Below are 27,144 nucleotides of genomic sequence, written 5' to 3'. Positions count from 1 at the left end.
CTGATTAACACCAAAGGCTCTAATGTGTTTAAAATACATACATAAATTAAAATCATGATTAACATGACAAATACCTCCTCGCCTCAGAGACGTCTGAACATTTCATAGAATAACCAGCGAGAATTTAAACTAGTTTTCCTTCTTAAAACTCCATGTAAAAGTCATATTTTATCAAGTATCATCATTACAATATTCAGTTTATATTCTCGCATGCCAGAAATGCACCACAAAACGTCTCATTCATTGTTATCAAGCAGCGGAGAAAGCAGGATGTTGACTTTCTTTGTGTGGAGTTTTCAAGAAGAAACCAATATGCATATAAAACTGCAAACCAAAAATGTCCAACTATTCAACAGATTCCTGTGTGACGGTGCTGCTTGTCATGTCTGTGGGTGTGTCTAGGCACAGGAAGAGTCTTTGGTACCAGTCCTGATTTGCAGGTTACATTAACTGCTGGTGCTGCACAGCCCACAGCCAACGGGTCACGATGGAGAAGAAGCACATGCATGTTCAACACAGCAGACTTTCCAATTCTGCTTCTTTAGGAAACTGCAGAGGTGAGTTTAGTTCAGACCAACAACCTGATGTCGTTTCTGTTGTCCGGTGTCGTGGCTGTAATCTTCCCTCTGTTCAGGTTCAGAGAGTCGTTTCCATCTGAGTGTTATTCTGTTCTTCGGCGTGTTCAGCATCTGCCTGCTCATCGGACTGCTGGTCGCCAACACTCAGTGTGAGTCTGCTCATAACAACTTGTTATTACGACCTGCGCATCCAACTAAAGGTTTCAATAACTCTCTTTGGTCTTCGTTCTCAACACATGAAGTCAGAAAAAATATCTTGTTTGTTTTTAAAGCACAAAACTTTTGCCAAAATTTTTATTTTTTTTTTTTTGCCTAAAACATCTTTTGAAAAGAAAGTGATGCTATTTATTTATTTATTTTTTGTCCTTTTTTTATACATGATTTTAGGATGGTAGCAATTTTCAATTATTATTTAAGTATATGATGGTAAGTTTAGTTTTTGATATTTGGAAGTTTCTAGAAATATAAGTAAATAAACGTTTAATTTTTGTGATGAAAAGAGGGACTGAACAGAAAGTATTTATTCATAAACAGAAATTGTTTCTAATGTACAGATAAGTCTATGATTGATACTACACCTGACACAGAGGATTAAAAGTAATTTTTGAGTATTTCTATGTAATACTGAGGTTTTGTAGTGGGCCAATCAGAGTCCTGATCTGAATCCAATGCAGAATCTTTAGAAGGATCTTAAGATTAGGGTAATGGCAAAGAGGTCTTCCAGACAAAAGTTCTGATCAACAATTACATGACATGTCGCCTGATGTGTTGCAATAACAATACAGATTTTTCTATTGATAACTAAGTATGGTATAAATAACTTCTTCTGTAGCAGTTTATAATGTATGTAATGCTTTATCGTTTTGAATAACAACTTTCCTGAAACAAAGCCAAATGAGAGTCCCGTCAGGACATTGTTGTGTCTTTGTCGTCTTTCCCTCAGTAAAAATCTGTTTTCCTCATGAATTACAGACAACAACGCCAAACGGCAACTAACTGAGGAACTCCAGGACTTGAAAAAGACTCACGACTCCAGACTTTCAGAAATAAAACAGCTGAAAACGACGCTTGATGAGAAATCTGCAGAACTAAACAGAGCTCTGTCCGCACAGAGTGAGCTTTCACAAATTACGATCTCAGAGCCTTCAAGAAGTCACATTTAAATTCAAAGCTCTCCTGATATCTTTCTGAACTCACATCCTTTTCTTATGTTCATTTATTTCAGATAGTGACTCCAAATGTAATTCAAATGAGGAACTCCTGAGTGATCTGACTAAACGTCTCTTCGCCTGCAATGAATCGTTTTTCAACATAACCAAAGAGAGAGACCAGCTGATTGAGTATCTTAAAGTGAGAGTCGGTGAAGGATGGTCTGTGCAGAGTAAGCCCTAAACACGTACACCATTTTTTATTTAATAAAAAATATTGATAGCGTAGGTATTTCTGTATTACTTTTAGTATATAAACACGTATATATATGTATAACGCCAAAAGCCCATGTGGTGTTGATTAATTTTTCTGTTTCAACTTTCAAGCTCGTTTTTCTGATCTATTTTCAGATAACTCCATGTTTAATATGACAGAAGAAAATCACCTCTCGGACTTTCAGTCAATCTGACAGCGTCGTTCCAAGAAAGTGAGAAAACCTTTCTCTCCTATCCGTTGAGAAAGACCTGCTGAACACCGAGCTTGGTGAGACGACTAAAGAGTTGCTCCGGTTTTGCAATTTGTTTGAAAGGAAGTCTTTAGTTTTGTTCGGTAAAGGCGGCTGACGTGAAGTTAAAGTCACGACAAAATTGGTCCAAATTATCTGCCATGTTCACTCCTAAGATAAATTGAAGACGTTTAAATTTTTATCTATGTAGGATTTTGTGTATTTACAAATGTGAAATGCTTTGCATTAAAATAAAACATTGTTCTAACAATATGCTTTTGATGCTTGCATAGCATATGATTACGCCAGTCCAATATTATACCGTGCTGGAAGAAAATAAGCTATGTTGTAACGTGAGCAATATGTATTTCATAGTAAGATGATAGGTAGCACAATAATATTTTCATGCCACAATTTGACAAAGCTGTTTCTTGTTTGCTCTTCACTTCCTGCTCTTTAACACAGTCGTTTTTAGATGATCATTCCTTGTGGCCGGCATATAAACAGTCTGAATATTTCACAGTGATACTTCACATTGAAAGAAACATTAAAATATAAATATGAATTTGAAAATCATCTGAACTTGATTCTCTTCTTCCAGACGCAACATGTCCTGACGACTGGTTCACGTTCAACAGCTCTTGTTACCAAGCCTCTGATAACAAGACTTCATCCTGGGATGAAGGCAGAGCGGACTGCTTCAGAAAAGGAGGAGATCTGGTGGTGATAAATGATCCTGAGGAGCAGGTGATGAGAGATTTTAGAGGGACACCGCTGACTGAGCGTATAAGAGGAGAAATTAAAATTATGATATGTAATGTAGTGAGTGGGCATGTTATTTTGTATTTCCTGTATGGTATAATGTAAAAGTAAAAGACTCAACTAGATTTTCCACTGACAAGGAGTTTCCTCTAAAATGTGTAAATTAGTATTTAGCAATAATTTGCTAAGCGACCAGTCGCACAATATTTGAAATAAGGTGATGGAGCAAGATTTTTTTTAACTAAATTAATGATCAAAACCTGTTTCTGTCAACATTTTACAGCAATTTCTTGCTGAATTCAAGATGGACGCATGGATTGGTTTGAGCGACCGGGAAACTGAGGGATCCTGGCTGTGGGTTGATGGAACCGCTCCGAATTTCACGTAAGGATCCAGTCTTTTATTGAGCGTCGACAATGACTCTGCATGGTGTTTACTTTAGTTTATATCATGGTGTTTGCATAAACACTTGATATTTGACAAATCATGTTGTCAAATATGAAGTGAACATGAACAGGAAGTTAGATCACATTGAATTTAAGAATTTCATTTGCATAAATCACAGACTCAAAACCTTTGATCTTTATTTTTTAGCATCATTATTAACTTTATTATCTGATCTAATTAAAAAAGTTACCCCCAATATCTATCAGTTATTTATTATTGACGCTTAAAAATAAATATGAAAACTCTGAAGCTTTACAATGCAGTAGAATTACATTTGAATGGCAAACAAGTCACAAGTTTATGTGAAATTTAAGGAATTTCAAGGTTTATTTAGTTGATCAAATTGATTTTGAAAAAAAAAACATTTTGAATGATTGTGTCTCAATGTTTTCTTCATCTGATTGCTTCTTAACTTGTCAAAATCTGAGGACACAAGACAATACCGGTTTAATAACCATAATTATATCTCCATCACAGACCTAATTATTGTTGGCTAGAAATGATTCAAATTGTATTTTGAAGCTTTTTATTCTTTATTCCAGGTTCTGGCGCTTCGATCAGCCTGATAACGGTGGTGGAGATCCAAAGTGGGGTGAGGAGGACTGTGTGCATTTCACATTGCATGACGGCGCAACTTGGAATGATATTTCATGTAATGCTACCAAACATTGGATTTGTGAAAAAATACCAACCAATCAGTTCTGAAAATGATTTATTTTTATTCTTCGGCAACCAAGCAGACATAACTGTGTAACTCGCCTGTTACAAAAGTGCAAACATTGAACTGTGTTGACAGACACAAGTGTTTTTTTTCCCTCCATCAACAGAAAAAGTATTTCACTTTGCTTACTTTGCTAGCTCAGTTAAGATGATGAAGTGTTTAGTTTTGCTAGAAGTCACTTGCTGCTCCATTTCATTATGTGCATAAATAAAGTTCTTTGTTGCTGATTGAATTCTGACTTGCAGAGCTCCACACATATATTTTCTCTTTTATATATAGAAGATATAAAGTGCGTTCTGGTTTTCAGATTATGGATCTTTCCTTATCTTGAACATTTAGTGGAAATGCATCTTTAAAAGGTGTTTGTGAACACAGAGTGAGGTACAGCAACCGTTTGGGTTCTTGTTGCTCTGCCTGAAATCAGATACACAAGCCCTCAAATGTAGAAAATTATCAAATGAAGCAGAAATGTGAAACTGACTTTGGAACAAACAATTTACTTCATGTTCACATTGAATATATGAGTTCTGCATCGGAAAATGTGCTGAAGTCAGTTTGGTGTTATTTCCACATTGGAGTCAAAAATGTAACAGCGCTGACAGGTCTACAGTCTATCAGTAACAGATTTACCCAAAGGTGGATTTATTTATTAATGATGATTTAAGCATTTTTTTTCTAATGTTCACTGGGAATCATTTTCTTCAAAGGTTATTTTTGGAGTAATAGAATTACAGAGTAATGGACAAAGATACAGATTTAAACTGTGAAAGATTAAAATCAGTGTTGTGTTCAAGACCACCTAACCCGAGACCAAGACAAGACCAAGACCAGAGTGTATCGAGACCGAGACAAGACCAAGACTTTTAGGGTCCGGGACCAAGTCAAGACCAAGACCGAGGGAAGTCGAGACCGAGTCAAGACCAAGACCAGCGCCAGTATGTGACAATAAAATGTGAAACATGATCAAAATCATTAAAATTGATCTAAAAGACCCACATTCACGTAAAAACACCTAGATATTTTACACAGAGAACTGGAATAAACAAACATCTTTATTTAGTACTTCTATGTTGTAATCACAGAATTTCAAACAATCAAAGTCGATCAAAATAGTATTTTCCCTGCCTTTCATGAACAGTACATACATTTATGTTGTTTTTAAATGTGCTATTTCAAAACCATGTGCACATGTGTAAAACTGAAAATGCCAATCATTTCTCTCGTTTCTCTCTCGTATACAGATTATAGCTACATTATATAACTTTTCTTAAATAAATCTATATCTATCACCAAGTTGTGACAATATGTTATGACACTGATAATTTGTTGAAAAAAAGATTGATCTCCTTCACTTCCTCCCTGAGCGACTACTGCCATCTGCAGAAATACAAACCCCATTGAAATACGTGCACAAAAACCTGACTGACTTTTATCAGTTCTAAGACCCTTTTGCTGGATCAGATGGTTTGTTTTTGACAAAGCTGTGTATTTCTCCAGTTAGCACTGGGAACATGGCGAAAAGGCAGAGGAGCTCAATATTTTCACACTTAATATGTGTAGCTAATATTGAAATAAGAACTGTGTGATGGCCGGGTAGAATAATTTTGATACCGAGGAAATTGCTTATGTTAACTTGCTAGCTTTCCTAATCACTTTTACACACAGCTTACCTTTCTTTGTGCTTCTTTCAAGGTGTCGATAAAAGTTGGACGTAGTCCCCACCGTCTCTGATAGTGAAGCACTGCAGAACTTACATTGCGCTGTATGCTTTTTTCTCAATGTTGCTTTACAAATGTATTGTTTGTGATTTAAATAGCCAAATTTTATAACCGATGATTTGGCCGACATCTTATCCCCTTCCCAGACAACCACTTGTAACTTTCAATCGAAGTGCTGCAGTCCGCAGCTCAACAACAACATGCATTTACCAATGAGACGGGTTATTGCTTGGATTTGAATCAGGAGTGCATCCAATAAAAAGAAGGATCTTAAAGAAATTGATACTGATGATTTAGCGTTATTTTCACAGTTGTGGTCTTGACCGGTCTTGAAATAAAATACCGAGTCCTCAATGTCCGAGACCGAGACAAGACCGAGACCAAATGTGGTCGAGTCCGACAAGACCGAGACTATCAAAAAATGGTCTTAAGACCGGTCTCGAGACCAAGACCGTTTTCGAGTACTACAACACTGATTAAAATATAATAAGGTGTTTGGTTTGTGTTGTCTATTATTTTACACTGTAACAAATTATATATCAGTGTTTCCTAATGCTGGTCCTCAAAGCACACTGCCCGGCATGTTTTAGGTGTTTCCTCGTTTCAGCAAGTTATTTCAATAGACAAGTATAGTAAAGCAGGGAAACATCTAAAACATGCAGGGCAGTGTGCTTAGAGGACCAGGGTTAGGAAATACTATTGTATTAAAAAAACATTAACGATATAATATATAAATCTTTTATAAAGAATAATAAATCATAATATTCCTCTATAGATGTTTCTCTTTCCAATTTCATCAGGGACTCAGAACCTTAAACATGCTGAAGGAAATTAACATCCAAATTTGAAAAGTTTAAAACTGGGAGCTTTAATGTGGATGAGCATTAGCTGTCTTCAATAAAGTCTTTTTAAAAGTTTACAGAACCTCAATTCAAGACTATCTGGACTCTTTTCAGTAGTTTCAGAACCTGTTCATGCAGGTTTCAGCAGCTTTGAGTCCCTGGCAGGTCAGGGAGGCTCCGGCCTGGTGGAGACCGCTTTACTGTGATGCCCCAAAGGGGGTCAAACTGCGGTCCTGGAATGTCCTGCAACTTTTCCATGAGCCTCTGCTGCACCACACCTGAATAGAATAATTATCAAGGCTCTGGAGATTTGATCCACACAAGGAGAAGGAAATTAAGCCATTTCATTCCAGTGTTTTGTAGCTGTGGCACATCTATACACTGCAGGACACACTGGCCCTGGAGGACTGGAGTTTGACACTTGTGTTCAATACGCCCTCTGGTGGCAACATGCTGCAACTACAGCTTAATGCCTCCCTCAGTCCCACCAGCAGAGACAGTCAAGCAGCAAACAATGTTTTCTGTTAAAATTTACATTTTGTGAAAAATGTGATCCATCTAGACCTTTTCACTGCCTGACAACAAAAAAATAGATTAGATCTGAACAAATTATCTAGATAAAAAGATAAATAAATATGTTCTTTTATTGATGCATGTCTCATTCCCAAGCAGATTTATGTGTTTGGGCTTCTTTGATAGAAATCTGTCAAAGGGAAGATGTGCTTTCACCTCAATTGCATATTAAATTTAAAAACTAAAAAGACAAACTAACAAAATGATCTTGTTTGCTGCAGGAGATTCTCACAAACTTATGAGATATTTTGTGGTTATTTTCATAAATGAACACAAACCTTTTGCCTGGTTTTAGCTGCAAAGTGAGACAGACGCTTGCATCTCAGAGCTCAATTTACGTTCCTGATTTGAACCATTTATGGTGAAGAAAGAGAGAAAGAGTGAAGCAATGGTGGAGGGGTAAAAAAACGACTCAAATATGGAGGCCTTAGCATTCGACTGCTGAGGATCAACATGCTAAGATGGAGGGAGGGAGTCAGAGAACCTGAAGACACAAAGAAAGACACTTCCAGAATCTGCAAGTTTATTATTTAATTGTCTTTAAAAGCCACAAGGAATCACAAGATACAGGTCCAACTTTTCAAGTTAATGTCATACAACACTTTCCAATACCATCATCACCATGGACAGTAACCAGTACAGTAACCAGTACAGTGACCAGTACAGTAACCAGTACAGTAACCAGTACAGTAACCAGTACAATGACCAGTACAGTAACCAGTACAGTGACCAGTACAGTAACCAGTACAGTAACCAGTACAGTAACCAGTACAATGACCAGTACAGTAACCAGTACAGTAACCAGTACAATGACCAGTACAGTAACCAGTACAGTAACCAGTACAGTAACCAGTACAGTGACCAGTACAATGACCAGTACAGTGACCAGTACAGTAACCAGTACAGTGACCAGTACAATGACCAGTACAGTGACCAGTACAGTAACCAGTACAATAACCAGTACAGTGACCAGTACAGTAACCAGTACAGTGACCAGTACAGTAACCAGTACAGTGACCAGTACAATGACCAGTACAGTGACCAGTACAGTAACCAGTACAGTAACCAGTACAGTGACCAGTACAGTAACCAGTACAGTGACCAGTACAGTAACCACAGTAACCAGTACAGTGACCAGTACAGTAACCAGTACAGTGACCAGTACAGTAACCAGTACAGTAACCAGTACAGTAACCAGTACAGTAACCAGTACAGTAACCAGTATAGTGACCAGTACAGTAACCACAGTAACCAGTACAGTGACCAGTACAGTAACCAGTACAGTAACCAGTACAGTGACCAGCACAGTAACCAGTACAGTAACCAGTACAGTGACCAGTACAGTAACCAGTACAGTAACCAGTACAGTAACCAGTACAGTGACCAGTACAGTAACCAGTACAGTGACCAGTACAGTAACCAGTACAGTAACCAGTACAGTGACCAGTACAATGACCAGTACAGTAACCAGTACAGTGACCAGTACAGTAACCAGTACAGTGACCACAGTGACCAGTACAGTAACCAGTACAGTAACCAGTACAGTAACCAGTACAGTGACCAGTACAGTAACCAGTACAGTAACCAGTACAGTAACCAGTACAGTAACCAGTACAGTGACCAGTACAGTGACCAGTACAGTAACCAGTACAGTAACCAGTACAATAACCAGTACAGTAACCAGTACAGTGACCAGTACAGTAACCAGTACAGTAACCAGTACAGTAACCAGTACAATGACCAGTACAGTAACCAGTACAGTAACCAGTATAGTGACCAGTACAGTAACCAGTACAGTAACCAGTACAGTAACCAGTACAGTAACCAGTACAGTAACCAGTACAGTAACCAGTACAGTAACCAGTACAATGACCAGTACAGTAACCAGTACAGTAACCAGTACAGTAACCAGTACAGTAACCAGTATAGTGACCAGTACAGTAACCAGTACAGTGACCAGTACAGTAACCAGTACAGTAACCAGTACAGTAACCAGTACAGTAACCAGTACAATGACCAGTACAGTAACCAGTACAGTAACCAGTACAGTAACCAGTATAGTGACCAGTACAGTAACCAGTACAGTAACCAGTACAGTGACCAGTACAGTAACCAGTACAGTAACCAGTACAGTAACCAGTATAGTGACCAGTACAGTAACCAGTACAGTAACCAGTACAGTAACCAGTACAGTAACCAGTACAATGACCAGTACAGTAACCAGTACAGTAACCAGTACAGTAACCAGTACAGTGACCAGTACAGTAACCAGTACAGTAACCAGTACAATGACCAGTAGTAACCAGTACAGTAACCAGTATAGTGACCAGTACAGTAACCAGTACAGTAACCAGTACAGTGACCAGTACAGTAACCAGTACAGTAACCAGTACAATGACCAGTACAGTAACCAGTACAGTAACCAGTACAGTGACCAGTACAGTAACCAGTACAGTAACCAGTACAGTGACCAGTACAGTAACCAGTACAGTAACCAGTACAGTGACCAGTACAGTAACCAGTACAGTGACCAGTACAGTAACCAGTACAATGACCAGTACAGTGACCAGTACAGTAACCAGTACAGTGACCAGTACAGTAACCAGTACAGTAACCAGTATAGTGACCAGTACAGTAACCAGTACAGTAACCAGTACAGTGACCAGTACAGTAACCAGTACAGTAACCAGTACAGTAACCAGTACAGTGACCAGTACAGTAACCAGTACAGTAACCAGTACAGTAACCAGTACAGTAACCAGTACAGTAACCAGTACAATAACCAGTACAGTAACCAGTACAATAACCAGTACAGTAACCAGTACAGTAACCAGTACAGTAACCAGTACAGTAACCAGTACAGTGACCAGTACAATGACCAGTACAGTAACCAGTACAGTAACCAGTACAGTAACCAGTACAGTGACCAGTACAGTGACCAGTACAGTAAAAAGAACAGTGACCAGTTCAGTAACCAGTACAGTGACCAGTACAGTAACCAGTACAGTGACCAGTACAGTAACCAGTACAGTAACCAGTACAGTAACCAGTACAGTAACCAGTACAGTGACCAGTACAGTAACCAGTACAGTAACCAGTACAGTGACCAGTACAGTAACCAGTACAGTAACCAGTACAGTGACCAGTACAGTAACCAGTACAGGACCAGTACAGTGACCAGTACAGTAACCAGTATAGTAAGCTGACAGGAATATGAAAATCAGGCCTTTCTATGGATGTTCACACACTGCTGGATGTTACAGATGACAGGATTTATTTCAACAGGCTTTACAATGAAGCAGACAACAACAGGCTGTAGATCCACATTTAAGAAGCTTTTATGTTAAAGAAATTACATTTAAAACTAATCTATAAATGTATTATTTTATTATTATTATTATTTAAAGGCACTGTGTCTACAGGGTAATTTTTCTTTTTGCATAATTCAATAGCACACATTTTCAGTCTGAAAAGCCTCCATATGTATCTTTAATACACAGTACTAAACATTTTCAGGTAACTGCAGTGGAGTATAAAGCATAAAGCTTAAACTTAGTCTAAAGTGGAAAGCAACAATTAATATTTAGCCATTGTTACATTGGATCCTTTTCACAGATCCACGGGAAAAAAGCATTACATTGATCATCATTCCATGTCTTGTAGTTATTCCAGATCTGTGCACAAGCTTCAACTCCACCAGCATTATCAGGCTGGCCGTTTCCCCAGAACTTAGAAAGTCTGTAAACAAGAGAGTTATAATCAGATTATGTTTCACAACAAACAAAAAGAAAATGTTGCTTTTAAGTTTTGATGTTCAACATTGCAAGTGGATATACAGTAAATGTCTTTGGAACCAGAAGATAAATAAATAATTTACACAGTTTGAATTAACACAACTTCCTGTATTTTAAGGATTCAATTTCTTTACTTTCAATGAGAAACAAAGTTGTGTTAAAAATAACTGCAGTGTTTAATCAAAGTGTTTATTTTATCACAATTTTCCATTTCCTGGTTATTTCAGGTTTTTTCTTTACAAACAAGTTTATTTTGGCCTGGTGCTTCTGTTTAGGTGGAAAACCTTCCTGCAGTGAGTTATTGCTGAAAACTATTTCCTGAAAACCATCTAAATATTGGATCTCTATAGATACTGTTGCTTTTGTCTGTATCATTTTTGTATTTCTGGGTTTGACCCTCACTAGAATTTTAGGGCCATAAAGTTATAATATTATTATACAATAGTCAAACTAAAAAAACGTAATATTTTCAGAACAAAGTTGTTATATTGTGGTCACATTTAATGCCTTTATGGCCTTTTGTTCTGCCTCACAGTCTGACTGCTCTTGATTGGCTCTAATCACTTTAGACTGACTTGTATTTGGGAGGTTCAGTGCTCCATCAGTGTTTTTATTTTCAATTCATTTTAGACTGTTTGGTTATTTTTGTTTCATTGCTGGGGGCGGCACTTCATCCTCTTTAGTCCTTTGAGTGTTAATAGGATTAAGGTTTACTCCGTTTGTTAAACCTTATCTCTGTAATAAATCATTTTACATTTCTATTAATAAATTCATTACAGAGCATCAATAGCATGTGTGGCACACAAGCCATTTTGATGGAATAATTGAAGTTATTTAAACCTCTGTTCTGTGTTTATTAAAACTGGTCATTGTACTGGTTACTGTACTGGTTACTGTATTGGTTACTGTACTGGTTACTGTACTGGTTACTGTACTGGTCACTGTACTGGTTACTGTACTGGTTACTGTACTGGTTACTGTAGTGGTCACTGTACTGGTTACTGTACTGGTTACTGTCCATGGTGATGATGGTATTGGAAAATGTTGTATGACATTAACTTGAAAAGTTGGACCTGTATCTTGTGATTCTTTGTGGCTTTTAAACACAATTAAAGTCCTGTCTCTAGTTATTCCTTGTTACTCTAGTTTCATTATGTTTCTTAGGTCTAGTTATTCTTTAATGTTCCTCCCTGTCTATGCAGGTCCAGGAATTATCCAAGGTATTGAAAAGACAATTAAATAATAAACTTGCAGATTCTGGAAGTGTCTTTCTTTGTCTCTTCAGGTTCTCTGACTCCCTCCCTCCATCTTAGCATGTTGATCCTCATCAGTCGAATGCTAAGGCCTCCATATTTGAGTCGTTTTTTACCCCTCCACCATTGCTTCACTCTTTCTCTCTTTCTTGACCATAAATGGTTAAAATAAGGAACGTAAATTGAGCTCTGAGATGCAAGTGTCTGTCTCACTTTGCAGCTAAAAATAAGCAAAAGGTTTGTGTTCATTTATAAAAATAACCACAAGATGTCTCATAAGTTTGTGAGAATCTCCTGCAGCAAACAAGATCATTTTGTTAGTATGTTTTTTAGTCCAGATAGTCTTGAATTGAGGTTCTGTAAACTTTTAAAAAGACTTTATTGAAGACAGCTAATGCTCATCCACATTAAAGCTCCCAGTTTTAAACTTTTCAAATTTGGATGTTAATTTCCTTTAGCATGTTTAAGGTTCTGAGTCCCTGATGAAACTGGAAAGAGCAACATCTACAGAGGGAAATTTATAAAATGTTTTTATATTATCTTGTTAAGGATTTTAATGCAATAGTTTTTCCTCACCCTGTTCCTCAAGGGACACTGCCCTGCATGTTTTAGATGTTTCCCTGCTTTACTATACTTGTCTGTTGAAATAACTTGCTGAACGAGGAAACATCTAAAACATGCAGGGCAGTGTGCTTTGAGGACCAGGATTAGGAAACACTGATATATAATTTGTTACAGTGTAAAATAATAGACAACACAAACCAAGCACCTTATTATATTGTAATCTTTCACAGTTTAAATCTGTTTTTTTGTCCATTACTCTGTAATTCTATTACTGCAGGAATAACCTTTGAAGAAAATGATTCCCAGTGAACATTAGAGAAAAAATGCTTAAATTATCTTTAATAAATAAATCCACCTTTGGGTAAATCTGTTACTGATAGACTGTAGACCTGTCAGCGCTGTTACATTTTTGACTCCAATGTGGAAATAACACCAAACTGACTTCAGCACATTTTCCGATGCAGAACTCATATATTCAATGTGAACATGAAGTAAATTGTTTGTTCCAAAGTCAGTTTCAAATTCTGTTTCATTTGATAATTTCTACATTTGAGGGCTTGTGTATCTGATTTCAGCCAGAGCAACAAGAACCCAAACGGTTACTGTGCCTCACTCTGTGTTCACAAACACCTTTTAAAGATGCATTTCCACTAAATGTTCAAGATAAGGAAAGATCCATAATCTGAAAACCAGAACGCACTTTATCTTCTATATATAAAAGAGAAAATATATGTGTGGAGCTCTGCAAGTCAGAATTCAATCAGCAACAAAGAACTTTTATTTATGCACATAATGAAATGGAGCAGCAAGTGACTTCTAGCAAACTAAACACTTCATCATCTTAACTGAGCTAGCAAAGTAAGCAAAGTGAAAATACTTTTTCTGTTGATGGAGGGAAAAAAACACTTGTGTCTGTCAACACAGTTCAATGTTTGCACTTTTGTAACAGGCGAGTTACACAGTTATGTCTGCTTGGTTGCCGAAGAATAAATAAATCATTTTCAGAACTGATTGGTTGGTATTTTTTCACAAATCCAATGTTTGGTAGCATTACATGAAATATCATTCCAAGTTGCGCCGTCATGCAACGTGAAATGCACACAGTCCTCCTCACCCCACTCTGGGTCTCCACCACCGTTATCAGGCTGATCGAAGCGCCAGAACCTGGAATAAAGAATAAAAAGCTTTAAAATTTAATTTGAATCATTTCTAGCCTCCAATAATTAGGTTTGTGACGGAGATGTAATTATGGTTATTAAACCGGTATTGTCTTGTGTCCTCAGATTTAGACGTTAGGAAGCAATCAGATGAAGAAAACATTGAGACACAATCATTCAAAATGTTTTCTTAAAGAACAAAACTGCAAACTTAGATGTCACAACTCAAACACATTGGACTCTCGAGTTTTTGAACGTTAGCAGTTCACAATAAGAAAAATATAGCGCTGATGTCTTTAGAGGCTCTTTCATTGTTAAAATAAATCTGGTATAATATTATGAGACGTTTCACTTGTTTTTCAGTATAACATTTTTAAAGTCAGTGGGGGATCAAATGCTTATTGGATAAGTTGAGCTTTTCAGAAGAACAAATGTTTTACTCATTTTCCTAATGTGGGAAATTATAACTCTTACATATTTTTTTTGTGTAATTTTATGTCTCAAAGCTGCCATTATGTGTAAATCCTGTCTAATCTTTTACATGTTAGTGAGATTTTGAATAGTAAAAGCAGTTTGTTTTTTTTAGCAAGAATAAGAAATAAAGTGTGAAACTCACGCTTGAGTGAGCGGAGTGTCATCAACCCACTTCCAGGATCCTTCAGTTTCTTTATCATTCAAACCAATCCATGTTTCTTTTTTGATGATTTTAGAAAGTAAATTCTGTCAATATTGTAGAAAAAACATTAAGATTTCAGTACAGCAGTTGCTTGTTTTATAACATGCCATGACAAAAACAAGGTAAAGAACATTTCTATTAAAGGTTTTAGAATTTATTCACCTAAATATTAAACAGTAACGTTTTTCTAATTATCTTCATAAAAAAATATCTTTATTAAACTTTAGCTATGAAAGAAAGACATGAATTTCATTTGCAGACATAAATGAATGATGTCCCACTGAAAGATTACATCACCTGTTCATCATCGTCGTCTATCACCACCAGATCTCCTCCTCTGTTCATGCAGTCTGTTCTGGCTTCATCCCAGGATCCAGATGATGTAGAGAGGAAATAACAAGAACAGCTGAACATGCTCCATCCTGCAGGACATGTTTTCTCTAAAAGATAAAAGATTATTTAGCTGTTTTTTAACACTGCCTACTAATTATGATGGTAACAGAAAGTCAATGTTGCATAATCGCCCATTTGTAAAGTCATTAATATTTGAACTATAAATTATATTATTTTGAGGATCCAGGGTTTTTAGTAACAGTTAAATAAACATAAAAACCCACAGATTGAGAGTGAAACTCTGCAGGAAGGAACTTACACCAAAGATGGTATCAAAAGGATCTTCTGTCTTTTAGAAAAGAAGTTTTTCTCACAAACACCTGAAGACTTACTTTTCTTCAACAAACTCTGGAGCCTGATCATTTCTGTGAGGTTTGCTTTCAGACGGTCTCTTTCTCGGTCATTACAGAAAGCCGGTCATCACTGTCCTGGAGACGATCAGTCAGATTGTCATTGGTGAAATCTGCTGCCAAGCCGCCGACATCATGAGCTAAAAGTAATTAAAGCACATTATTAGAGAAAAACAGAAAAGCTTAATAAGATATACTCATTTAACTTTAACTTAGAAAGTTGGTTTTAATGCTGAGAGTGATTCGACCATTCTGGATTTTGATGACAATATTTTTATTTTCTGCCTTTAAGGATAAAGCAGAACAGACTCAGTTAAATATGAGACAACAAAACTCACAGAAAACACCAAGACTGATGAGTCCAATCAGCAGGAAAACATTCAGAAGCCCCAGAAAGATGATGACACCCACATAGAGCTTCTTCTTAGAGCCGCCAGAACCTTCACAAAGGAAATACATTCATTTCATTTCTACAACAAAATATATTCATGCTTCTCTTTCTCCTGTTGTTCTTACCTTCATTCTTTGCAACAGGAATTTGCCAGTCACTTTTCTCAGGATCAACATTCATATAAATTTCCTCCATTGCTTTGACAGATGCTGAACGTTTTGTAGACTCTCCGATCTGCCGCCAAACCAGAAATATCTGAGAACTGCTAAACTGAGTTTGAGGAAGTTGCAATTCTGAGAAGGATGGATATTATTCAGAGTTGAAATTAGTTGCGCAAGACTATAAACCAGTGAGAGGGATTAACACCGAGCAGCCAGAGAGACGCTGAATAGTTTCAAAAAGATCCTTAATTTACCTAAAAAACAAAAAAAAATCATATATTAGACTGCAGCAGATGGCAGACTCTGATCTCTGTCACACTGTGAAATAACTTGAATACTTCCTCTGAGATGTTGCTTTACCTTGCAAATTACACTCACTTAATTTCACATAAAGGTGTCTATGAAATCACAGTTAATACTGCGGGTGGGTTACTGTGTACAAATTGCCTCTTTTTTTTTGACTTTGTAAATTGCAATAAACAGTGAACATGCAGAAAGCAGAAAATAGAGTTTATTGTAATTTAAATCCATTGTAACTAGAAGCAGGACTATTAAAGCACTTTATAAAAGCTTTGTTTTTAGATATGGGATACTTAAAACTCAAGAATAAAATCAAAAACATTATTTCTAGAGGCCTTTTTTTCAAACAGTGAATTTCAGGACTTTTTCACAGATCCAGTGTTCAGCAGCATCACATGACAAATCATTCCAAGACGCTTCGCCGTTGTTATTGACATGAACACAATCCTCCTCGCCCCATCTTCCGCTTGTCCCTCCATTATCAGGCTGAGAGCCAAGCCAGTTCCTGTTAAATTTGTCACAGAATTAGACCACGTTTCATACGTGACAACGACAGACACAAACATACAGCTGAGATTAAAACACAGAAATAAAACCACATGTCTCTGTTTGTGCCTCTCAGCACTGAATCAAATGTCTGATCTCTTACTTGAACTCCAGGGAGGATCCATCAACCCATTTCCAGGAACCTTCGGTTTCTTTATCATTTAAACCAATCCAAGCTTCCTTCTTGATGAGAGCAACCAGGAATGTCTGTCAAATAAGGCACAAAACTATGTAATGTGTATGAAACGTTTATGACTTGTAAGCCAAATACTGCCTACAAATAACTGTGTAAAACATAGGAGCAAACCTTATTTGTGTGTCTTTTTTCCCTCTTTGTATTTATGTATTTATACTAATTTTAAGACCAGACCTAATTGACTGACTTTAAAACATTAAAACAGCCTTATTTTCTGGTCTTGATCTAACACATGATGCACTGTGAAGGAAAAGAGAAATGATACCTGACAAAAAACAACTGAACAGCTTCGCCCCTAATGCTCTCATAATCCTCAACCTCTGTGTAATTTAATCTCAGTGGTTTTTCGGACATTTAGTGAACAAACAAGAAACACAGCAGACTGGTCAGTGATACACATATGTCCTTTTCTGTCTATAATTGTCTAAATCTGGTAGATGTACCTCAAAAGACCTGCAGCTGTAATTGGAGCAAACGATTAGCTCTGCAAAGAATCAACTCTGATTACAAACGTAGCTACGCTGCACATTTAAGATTTTAGTTGCGAAGAAATGAGGAAACAATGAATCGCTTCACTGACACTTCACAGTTATGTGCTACTTTTGTTTAAGTGTCAATGACACTAAAGCTAAAATTACACCCTGACATTTACAAAAATGTTGAAGATTCAAGAGGGTGAATCCTTGCATTACTATTTTTATTCCAATATAAGAGCATATGACACATACTTAATGATTTAAGAAACTTACTTATTTTGCACACAAACAAAATGTATCTGACTAGTATAAAGAACGCAGCACCTTCTCCTCAGCATTGTTCATCACTAGCAGATCTGCTCCTCTGTGAACGCAGTCCCTCCTGCCTTCATCCCAGGAACCGGCTTCGTTAGAGAAATAGTAACAGGAACCGCTGAACGTCGTCCATCCTGTAGGACATGTTGACTCTAGAGGAATAAAAAACAGAGTTTTCTCTTGTGTCAAGAGGGCTGACAGTCTTTCAACAACACGAATAACTAAAATTTCATAATATGCTAAAAAAAATCTGTATTTAGTGTCCGTTCTATTAAATACTGACTAAATAAGCAGAAAATGTGGTTTTGTCACCTTTCTAAACGTAAACATAAAATATTACAAAACATGAAGCTATTAGCTCATACATTATTTTTTCTCCAAAGAGTTTTTGAGGCACTAGTGGCTCGCATTTTTTGACAGTAGAGATACAGGAAAGAGGGTAAGACATGCGGCAAAGGTCGCCGGGCCCGGGAGTCGAACCCGCAACGTCCGCGTTGACGACTGAGGCCTCCAAATGTGGGGTGCACAGGGGGTTAGCGCGCTACATCTTTTAACATAATTGACTGAATGAAAGTGTTTGAAGGAGTTTGTCGGCTGTTTGTATTTCAAAACAGAACCGCATCAAGTGCACTTTGCATCCCGCACCGGACTTTGTTTGGACCGTTTCTCTTCCCCGTTCTGGTTTGACGCCGCCATCTTCATTCCTGCGTCCTCTGGCTCTGGTTCAAGGTGACCAGACAACCAGTGTCGTCAGCAACGCATTACAGTCGGGACACTTTTTTCGGTATCGAGTAATCTACCTGGTTACTTTTTCAAATCCAGTAATCAGATTAAAGTTGCTTCTCTATGCCATCGCTGCAGACTTCAACACGAATAAATTTGATCTAACAAGACATTAATCGACAGTTCCTCATGAGTCAAAAAATGGTTTGCGTCACCAATAAGCCTCGCCGTCCAGCACCAGAACACGACTCCTGGTCAAAATGAAGCTGTCTGGACAAACCTCGAAGCTTCATCAGCTCTTGAGTAATTGCAGTGAGGCTGGCATTCAGCAGGTCTCGTTCCTCAATCAGAAATGACGTCGTGTTATTTCCATCCTGCTGACATTCAGTCAGACTTGCTGCCGTATCACTTGTGTTATGATCTATTAGCAGCAGAATATGTTGTTAAAAAACCCCAAAAACATACATCAAGTAAATAAGAGCAAACTTATAATATTTAAGCTAAAGTCCCACTTTATGTCATTCTGGAAGATAGTTTCAGGAAATTAGCAACCAGTACAAAGAAAGAAATGGAGAACAGCATAGATTGAGTTTGGTATGACTTTAGCCTCTTTTAAAACAATTTAAAAAAGTAAGCTTCTGCTACAGAGGCGATGCTTTTGCAGCGTGTCCTTGCAGCTCTTACTTATCAGAAATGTTCAATCTGGAAACAAGCTGTTCTTCCGTTGTTAACTTTCACATCTTAAATAGTTTCCACCACTGAACTGGTGAAACATGCCTTTTCTAACGGTAGTCATTTTGACTAGTTTTAATCCAAAGAGGCTGAAGAAATCCAAAGGACAGCAGCAAAATGTTCACTTTGTCCATAATTAGGCGAAAGGCAGTGGGACTCACAGTAGACACCAAGGACGACCAGTCCAGCCAGGAGGGAAACATTAAGGAGCCCAAAAGCAATAATGATACCTAAATAGAGCCTCTTGTCAGAGCTGCTTGAACCTGAGCAAAGTTTTTAAAAAAATAGATGAGTTCCACTGAAAAATAATGACAAAACATGTTTGTATCTGTAGGTTGTGTCATCCTTACCTGGGTAATTTGGTGCAAAAATGTGCGGAACAGATTTGACACTTTCAACATTAGTATATATATCCTCCATTGCTTGAAAGGGGAGCAGAATATTTTCTTTCCAGCCAGATCTGCAACCAGCAGCTAAACTGAGTGCTATGAAAGTGCGGTTGTGGCACTGCAGGGCATTTAGATCAAAGTTTGAGGAAGGAAGTCGCACAGAATAAAAGTTTGAACCAAAACTTTGGCACCTATTTTAAGCGGGTCTGAGCTGTTCACCCACCAACACAACAGGTGCGAAAAAGAAAGAAAAAAAAAAAAGAGGCCCAAGTCCATCTGCACAAACTGTGTGCGTCCGGTTTTGCTCGTGCGAACAGACGAATGAACTCTGAGCTCCTCACATTTAATTCACACAAGTCGTGAACAGAGACAAAGACAAGAAGGCAGATTTTTTTTTTTTTTTTGCATCAGTTTTATGTTGTGAACTACTAAAAGATTTACACGAAAGGAAATATTACTTGAAAACAAATTTGTCTATCTGGTGGAGTTTGTGCAGAGAGAGGATGGCACCGTCACCATCACAGAAGAAGCAAAATGAAAACCAAATCAAGATTTATTTATTTTTTCTGCCAAAATTTTTTCTGCCAAAATCCAAGTATATGAGCTCAGTCTAAATGGTCCAGTTTTGATCTTTTCTCCCCATGTTGGACTTGGGTTTTATTTCACAAACAGGTCTATGATGAAAAAAAATATTCTTGCCCAATGAATCGACAGGAAAAGGGCCCGGTTCAACGCACCTCTTTCTACCCACAGAGTCGGGAACAACTGAGGATAAATGTGGTGAAGAGTTGAGAGAGCACAGAGAGTTTGGGAGAGAGCAGAAGTTTGTAAGCGTTACAAGTTTTGAGAGCAAAGAGATGAAACGTCACCGTAAGGACAGAGGATGAGAATCGGTTAAAGGTCATTATTTGACGGAGGGCAGCTGGAGCAGCTCATTTAGCTAAACTGTTATTAAATATCATTGAGGGGCACAGACAGACCTCCAGACACACACTTAGAAAATATATTTTAAAAAAAGACAAAAAATTAAAGAGAAAAAAAAAATCATTGAAAATTTTCAACATTTCGAAACGTTTTAGAGGCCAGTGTTGAAGAAAATATTCCTGTAAGGTAAACATGTTTTTAAGGTAATTGAGATTAAAGGTATAGATTTTTTTTTAAAGCAGATTTTGTTTATTATTGGGAATGGAAGAAGATGCATTCGACAGAAATATTATTGCATATGACAAAGAAATGCATATTTCTTTGTCATATACATATACATATTTTTCATTGGACAATTCTGAAAAAGCAAGCGTTGCATTCAAAGTTAAAAAATAACACGAGCAGATTTAATCTTCCGACTTGAAGTAGTAACTTTCTGTAAAAGACTCGTGTTGCTACAACATGCATCTGTTTAATGCCACCAAAGAGATAAATCAGAGCAGAGGAGACATTATGATTGAATGCAGAATGAATGTTAGATTGTTTTTGAAAAACTAATCATATTAATAGCTTAACAGTTCAATAGTTCAAATATTTAGACTTAAACGCTTCAACAAATTGCTGATTTGTGATATTTTGTTTTTTTATGGATCAAGCATTATGCAGGTTTCTTAAGAAATGTTTTTGATTAATAACAGCATATATGTAACATGTTATATACAAAATTGAACAATATGCTTGAAAAAGCTGCATCTATTTAATAACAGATCAAAATGGCATATTGGCCTGTAATGGAAAGCAGTTAGAAATGCTTATGTGTATCATCTATGTCATTTCTTTTTCACAGATCCAGTTCAGAGATTGAGAACATGGAAGGTCGTTCCAGACGTCATCGGTTCTGATGTGCGCGCAGTCCTCCTCTGCAGCCCCATAGACTTTACCGCCATTATCAGGTTGATTCTCCACCCAGAACCTGAACATTAAAGAAAAGAGAACCGCCGTAATCACCTAATGTTATGTTACAATCAACAAAACAAACAAAAAAGGAATTACTTTAGTGACTCACAGCATAAATAACAAAATACCTTTGTGGTCCGAGTCTTAGATTGCTCGGCCACAGAGACCCATTTCATGAAATTGCAAGTTTCTGAGCTAATCTGAAGCTAATCGACATCGTCTTATTGAACAGATGTGTGCACATTTTTAATGTGTAGTGCATTAGCTCATTCGTGTAGATTGTTGAACAATCTACTGCGGTTAATTCTTGCTCAAGAGTACGATTTAAAGCTCACAGCCTTAAACAGCATGCTTGAAATGAAGCAAACTTATTTATTTAGCCTTTTCTTACAGACTAGGCAAAACAAAAAAAACAATTATCCAAAAAGAAATATTTATTAAAAATGTAAAAATTTTTTATTGTCCTCACACGTCAAATATTCCTCAAAACACAAGTCAAAGTGTAAACTCAGAAGAATCCACATTTTTAACATGTGACGGTCAACAATGAAAATCGAAAGAAACAGAGGAATAAAAGTTACTTGAGAGTCAGAGGAGATCCATCGACCCACTCCCAGGTTCCCTCAGTTTGTTTGTCAGTCAAACCAATCCAAACTGAATCCTCAGCATACGAAGCCACAAAGTTCTGCCAAATGTACAAAAAATAAAATTAGTTTGAACTACATTTCTTTGCATGCAGTTTAGAGGTGAGCATTTGATGCACAAATGGTACCTTTTTCCATCCTTTTATTTATAAATATTATACTACTTATGCAAATACTTAGTTGGTGTTTGCAGTTTTTCTTTTACCTCACTCAATCTTATCTGCTTCTAAAACTAAAAAAAGACATTAAAATGTTTTTTGTTGTTGTATTTTTACATGTTATGTATAGATTTTATTCTTCTCTAAATGTGTTTCAACAAATCTTAGATCTTGGATCATGTCCACCTTAGATTAGGCTACACATTTTAAATTTTCAGCTGTAGTTGATCAAAATTTCCTAAAAACTGTGAATCACAGAAAGAGACAATTCCTCGACAACTAAAACAGGAAGTAGTAAAAAAAAAGAAAAAAAGAAAGTCAGGCACGACTCGAGTTGTAGCTCATGCCGCCTCCTGACAGACAGACACTCTGAGCGGAGAATCATGTTTGATTTAAAACAAACAAAATCAAACATTTTGCAATTTAATTAAATGCGCAGTCCATCAGAAATCTATTTGAAAAATGTTCATTAGTGAGATTTTTATGCAATTTAATAGTACCACAGACTGAGTTTATATTAAATGACCAAGTTAATGTAAATTATGTCAATATTAATTACAAAAAATATAAATCTATTATATTTAATTTTATTCTATATTCAATATGATTGCAGTTATTTATATTAAATAACTTTTTTTTTTACCATAATAATAAAAGAAATGGATAAATAAATATAAATAAATAAATAAATAAATAAACAAATAAATAATAAATCTATTTTTTATTGCAGGAAATCATCTGTAATCCCAGTGAATTCTTCTTTACCAAGAAAAAAACTTTAGTCTTCTGAAGCTTTTGCAGACTGTCAATACACAAATATATTTTCAGTGCAAAATTTTATGTAGTAAATGATTAGATCTATCAAGACGGCATAAGACCTGAAAAACATCTACGTGCAAAATTATATTTGAGTATTATGACTGTGTTTTGCGATAATGCATGTTTTTATCATTAGAGAATGTGCGTGCGTGTGTGTGTGTGCATGCGTGTGTGTGTGTGTGTGTGTGTGTGTGTGTGTGCATGCGTGTGCCTGTGCGTGTGTGTGTGTGTGTGTGTGTATGTGTTGTATGTGTGTGTGTGGTGTGTGTTGTGTTGTGTGTGTGTGTGTGTGTGTGTGTGTGTGTGTGTGTGTGTGTGTGTGTGTGTGTGTGTGCTTGCATGCGTGTGTGTCCGACGTACTGCGTCACTCTCCTGAAAAGTCAGGAAGAAATTCAAATCAGGGGAGATCGGGGAATAACTGCCTGCAGTCTAAAGTGCTGTAGACTATTCTTGGAAATTTCCAAACAATCAAATAGTCAATCAACATTTTTTTGAAAGAACATGGAACAAAAAGTGTGAATAAGTGTCATATGCATAAGAAAACATTCTTTTCAACAGAACACAGCACCTGTTCTTCTGCGCTGTTTATCACCACCAGATGGGCGTTTTTCTTCACGCAGTATTCTCTGGCTTTATCCCAGGTACCGCATCCATACGCAAGATAACAAGAACCGTAGAACCTCGTCCAACCTGCAGGACATCCCTCCTCTGAAAGAAACATCCAGAATTACACATTTTCCTCTTTTTCTGGCCGATATCAAATGCTGAAGATAAACCTTTCTAAAGCACAAATAGGATCTTTTTGTTTTCTAATTTTAGTAAATCTGTAAAACCCTCTGAAACGTTTTTCCGCATTTTTATAATGGGGTATTTGTGTGTGAGTAATTAGTTAATTAGTATCAATGAGGCTGAAACATAACAGTGTCAAAAAAAAGTGAAGCTCTGTCAATATTTTTGAGATGCTGTCTTACGTCAATAAAGACATTTTCTCAAACTTTTATTACATGGTTTTAGTGACAAATTTTACATTAAGTCAAATAAATAAATAAAAACAGATTGTTTTTGGGGCTCTTTGCACAAACGCCACAGACGTCACATCCGCATGAGCGAAATGCGGCTGTCTTGCTTCGCTTTGAGTTACCATGACAGCCAGAAAAGACAAAGTCATATTTCAGAAGCAAGTAAAGCAAAACCATGAACATTGTTGTCTTCCAAATATAATGGGCTGTTAAGTTTTCATGGATGTCCAAACGATCCTGAATTAAGAAGACGGTAAATATTCGTCGCTCTCCAGCTTTTTGTTGGGGCTTTGGATGGAGGAACATCATTAATTGTTACCTGGAGCCGAGACCTGCAAGCACCTAGAGTACAAGGCCATTTCAATAGACCGGAAACGACTGAGCCGCTTTTCCGCGAACGGGGAAGCTGACATTTTAAAGAGCCCTAAACAGTCAATCTCACAAGCAGCGGAGGACTTACTTTGTCGAAGCCTGTTCAGCTCTTCATTCATGCCAGTGAGGTTGGCATTCAGTCGGTCTTTCTCTTGAGTCACAGAAGAAAGCTTGATGGAGAAATCCGCTGCCAAGTGGCCGTTTTGATTACCTAAAGTGAACAAACATTCATAATAAACTCGAAGATTCAACATACGTAAGTGATATGGTGCTGTGTTTTCTGGGTCAGTGCTCCTGTTCACAATGAACCACCTTCAACACGGTGCTGATCACAAAAGAACAGAGCAAGGATACAGAAATTGCAGCTGCGCCCTTCAAATCAAATCAGAAAACATGGAGACAAAGCACAAAACAAGTCAAAGGCAAGTTAAGATGAAAGCACATATTTTTATGCATAACGGTGCCAAAATTGGAAATATGTTTGTGTGACAACGGCTAGTTTTTTTGGGGAAAACTTTTCTAGTGGCTTAGATTACATGGGATCATCTAAGTCTGTCTTCACTACCACATCTAGTTTAGGCAGCCTGGAATCAGCCTGTCACACTTTAGGCTTTAAAAATAGGTTTACATTGAGGAAGAAGAGTTTGATATGAAAGAGAGGCTGCACACATTATTCTGTTTATATGAAGACAGATAAGAATGAAAGCATTGATTTTGGAGAAACAGACTTACAGAGGATGAGAGCGTAGATCAGTCCAGGCACCAGGAAAATAGTCAGGAGCCCCAGAAGGATGATAACACCGACATAAACTCTAGTTTTAGAGTTTCCTAAACCGTAACAAAATAAATAAATTGGAATCAAACACAATCTGACATTTAACAATGGCTTAAAAAAAAAAAAGAAAAAGAAATATCCACCTTGGCCTTTTCTCCACTCATTCTGTCCTCCGAGAGTTACTGCTGGACCTTTAGAGACAAATTCAATGACATCATTGGCGTAGATGTCCTCCATTGTCTGGATGGATGTTACTCCTGTGCTTGATTGTCAGAGCTGCAGAAATAGCATTCAGGAAAAAGGTATCTAGTTTGACCTCTTACCATTTGAGGAAGTCAGGCGTCAGAGCTGATCATATCTTTTCTCTAGTAAAGTTTCACATTTCGTGAACAGCAATTATGTTACCTTGAAGGAAATGTATCACATTGTAAAAACAATGTGTATATTGAAAGTGTCATAGTTACAATGGTGACATAAAATTATAAATAGGAATCCCCACACACCTAATGTTTAATTTTAATATTATTATTTAGTTGATTCTAATGAAATACTTTTATAAATGCCTCCTGTCAATCCTGGAAAAATGCAGTGAATATGTGGGGAAAAAAATCAAACCTAAACACATTTTGCTGAGCAATTTATTTTTGCAACTTCCTTACATTCATAGTTCAAATCTGCAGCTGTTGAGCACACTGTTAAAAATCTCCTGCCTGAAAAACTCACGAGTGCCAGTTTGACAGTCAAACGTTTACGCAAACACTAACTTGATAACTTCTGCTCAAAGGTTTGCTGCTTGTGTATGTTTATCTGTGGCCCTCTCACTGCTGTTGATTAACCCAATAATGCTGCTCTGAACATGCACTCTCAGTTCCCTTCCGAATTAGATTTTTTTTTGTCTGAAAGATGAACGTGCGCTTTTTCTTCTGCTTTATTTTTGGACCCACAGCCAAAGATCGTGAGAAAGTCGTAAGCATATTTTCAAATGTTGCAACTACTTTTGGCGTTCATGCTTTGCTTCTTTTTATGCAGTTTTTGTTTCAAAATACTTTTTTTTTTCAACTTTATATATTCTACCATTGGATTTAATTTAATGGATAATTTGTGTCAGCTTCATTATGTTTGCTGAATTATTTTCTATTCCAGTGTGACACTATGGTTGCCTTTAATAGACTCTTTTTGCTGCAGATACATTTGGTCATTGCACTGAATGTTTTTAGGTCTGGACACTTTTGAACGTTTCTCTGCCCCACCAGCACGCATCCGTTGTCGTGCAGTTGCCACAACAACGTACGCCTGTCTTTTGATGGTGCAGAGATTACTTAGAGCGCTGTGTGATAAAAGGGTGATGACAGTGATGCTTGTGGTTTTAAAAAAAAGAGAAAAACATGTCTTGGGGTTCAGCATATTATGAAAACATAATCAGATAATTCTTACAAAGTGTCAAAAGTAGTTGAATATAAATGAACTCAGAGGAGCCTGGATCTTCTGCAGCAGAAGTAGTCTCATGGACGTATGAAGGTTTTAAAAGGATTTTATTGACATTATAATGACAATTTAAAAGAATTCATAAATTAAAAGAAAGTTCCAGATATATTGAGGGTTTTTGAGCAAAAGCTTATTCTAGTTTATTTCACGACATTTAACAATGGCTTAATTTGATAGACCAAGAGAAAATAAAAGTGGTGAAATGCAGAAAGCTTTGGCTGCTTGATTCATAACAACAGTAGAAAGTGCAGCAGTTGTTGTCATATAGTTACAGAAATCA

At 37.0% G+C, this 27,144-nt stretch overlaps 1 protein-coding gene and 2 long non-coding RNA genes across 3 annotated transcripts; 2 read left to right on the top strand and 1 right to left on the bottom strand.

The window, feature by feature from the left end:
* Positions 1-1,590: 1,590 nt before the first annotated feature.
* Positions 1,591-2,173, top strand: LOC129360923 (uncharacterized). The gene is made up of 3 exons (XR_008606107.1): positions 1,591-1,691; positions 1,804-1,959; positions 2,138-2,173. It is a non-coding gene; the product is annotated as an uncharacterized LOC129360923 (long non-coding RNA).
* Positions 2,174-2,219: 46 nt separating this feature from the next.
* Positions 2,220-3,363, top strand: LOC129360922 (uncharacterized). Its single transcript, XR_008606106.1, has 3 exons — positions 2,220-2,270; positions 2,834-2,979; positions 3,278-3,363. It is a non-coding gene; the product is annotated as an uncharacterized LOC129360922 (long non-coding RNA).
* Positions 3,364-15,513: 12,150 nt separating this feature from the next.
* Positions 15,514-19,770, bottom strand: LOC129360921 (C-type lectin domain family 10 member A-like). Its single transcript, XM_055031438.1, has 8 exons — positions 19,673-19,770; positions 19,484-19,585; positions 18,871-19,011; positions 17,877-18,019; positions 16,984-17,087; positions 15,999-16,839; positions 15,821-15,922; positions 15,514-15,622 (listed from the first exon to the last, which is right to left on the bottom strand). The coding sequence occupies exons 1-6, from the start codon at positions 19,740-19,742 to the stop codon at positions 16,677-16,679; spliced, it is 723 nt and encodes a 240-aa protein (XP_054887413.1). The 5' UTR covers positions 19,743-19,770; the 3' UTR covers positions 15,514-15,622; positions 15,821-15,922; positions 15,999-16,676.
* Between the last annotated feature and the right edge of the window lie 7,374 nt (positions 19,771-27,144).

This window comes from Poeciliopsis prolifica, unplaced genomic scaffold, assembly GCF_027474105.1.
Source record: "Poeciliopsis prolifica strain line A6 unplaced genomic scaffold, Auburn_PproV2 SCAFFOLD007, whole genome shotgun sequence".
NCBI lineage: Eukaryota > Metazoa > Chordata > Actinopteri > Cyprinodontiformes > Poeciliidae > Poeciliopsis > Poeciliopsis prolifica.
This window is presented reverse-complemented; position numbering and strand designations above follow the sequence as displayed.

What these genes read in the sequence shown, in the direction of transcription:
- LOC129360921 (XM_055031438.1), bottom strand. Translation starts at nt 19,742, where the DNA reads ATGGAGGATATATATACTAATGTTGAAAGTGTCAAATCTGTTCCGCAC. An exon ending in TTTTGCACCAAATTACCCAG is followed by an intron (nt 19,586 to 19,672) that starts GTAAGGATGACA and finishes AACTTTGCTCAG; the next exon opens with GTTCAAGCAGCTCTGACAAG. An exon ending in GGATCCTCCCTGGAGTTCAA is followed by an intron (nt 16,840 to 16,983) that starts GTAAGAGATCAG and finishes CAAATTTAACAG; the next exon opens with GAACTGGCTTGGCTCTCAGC.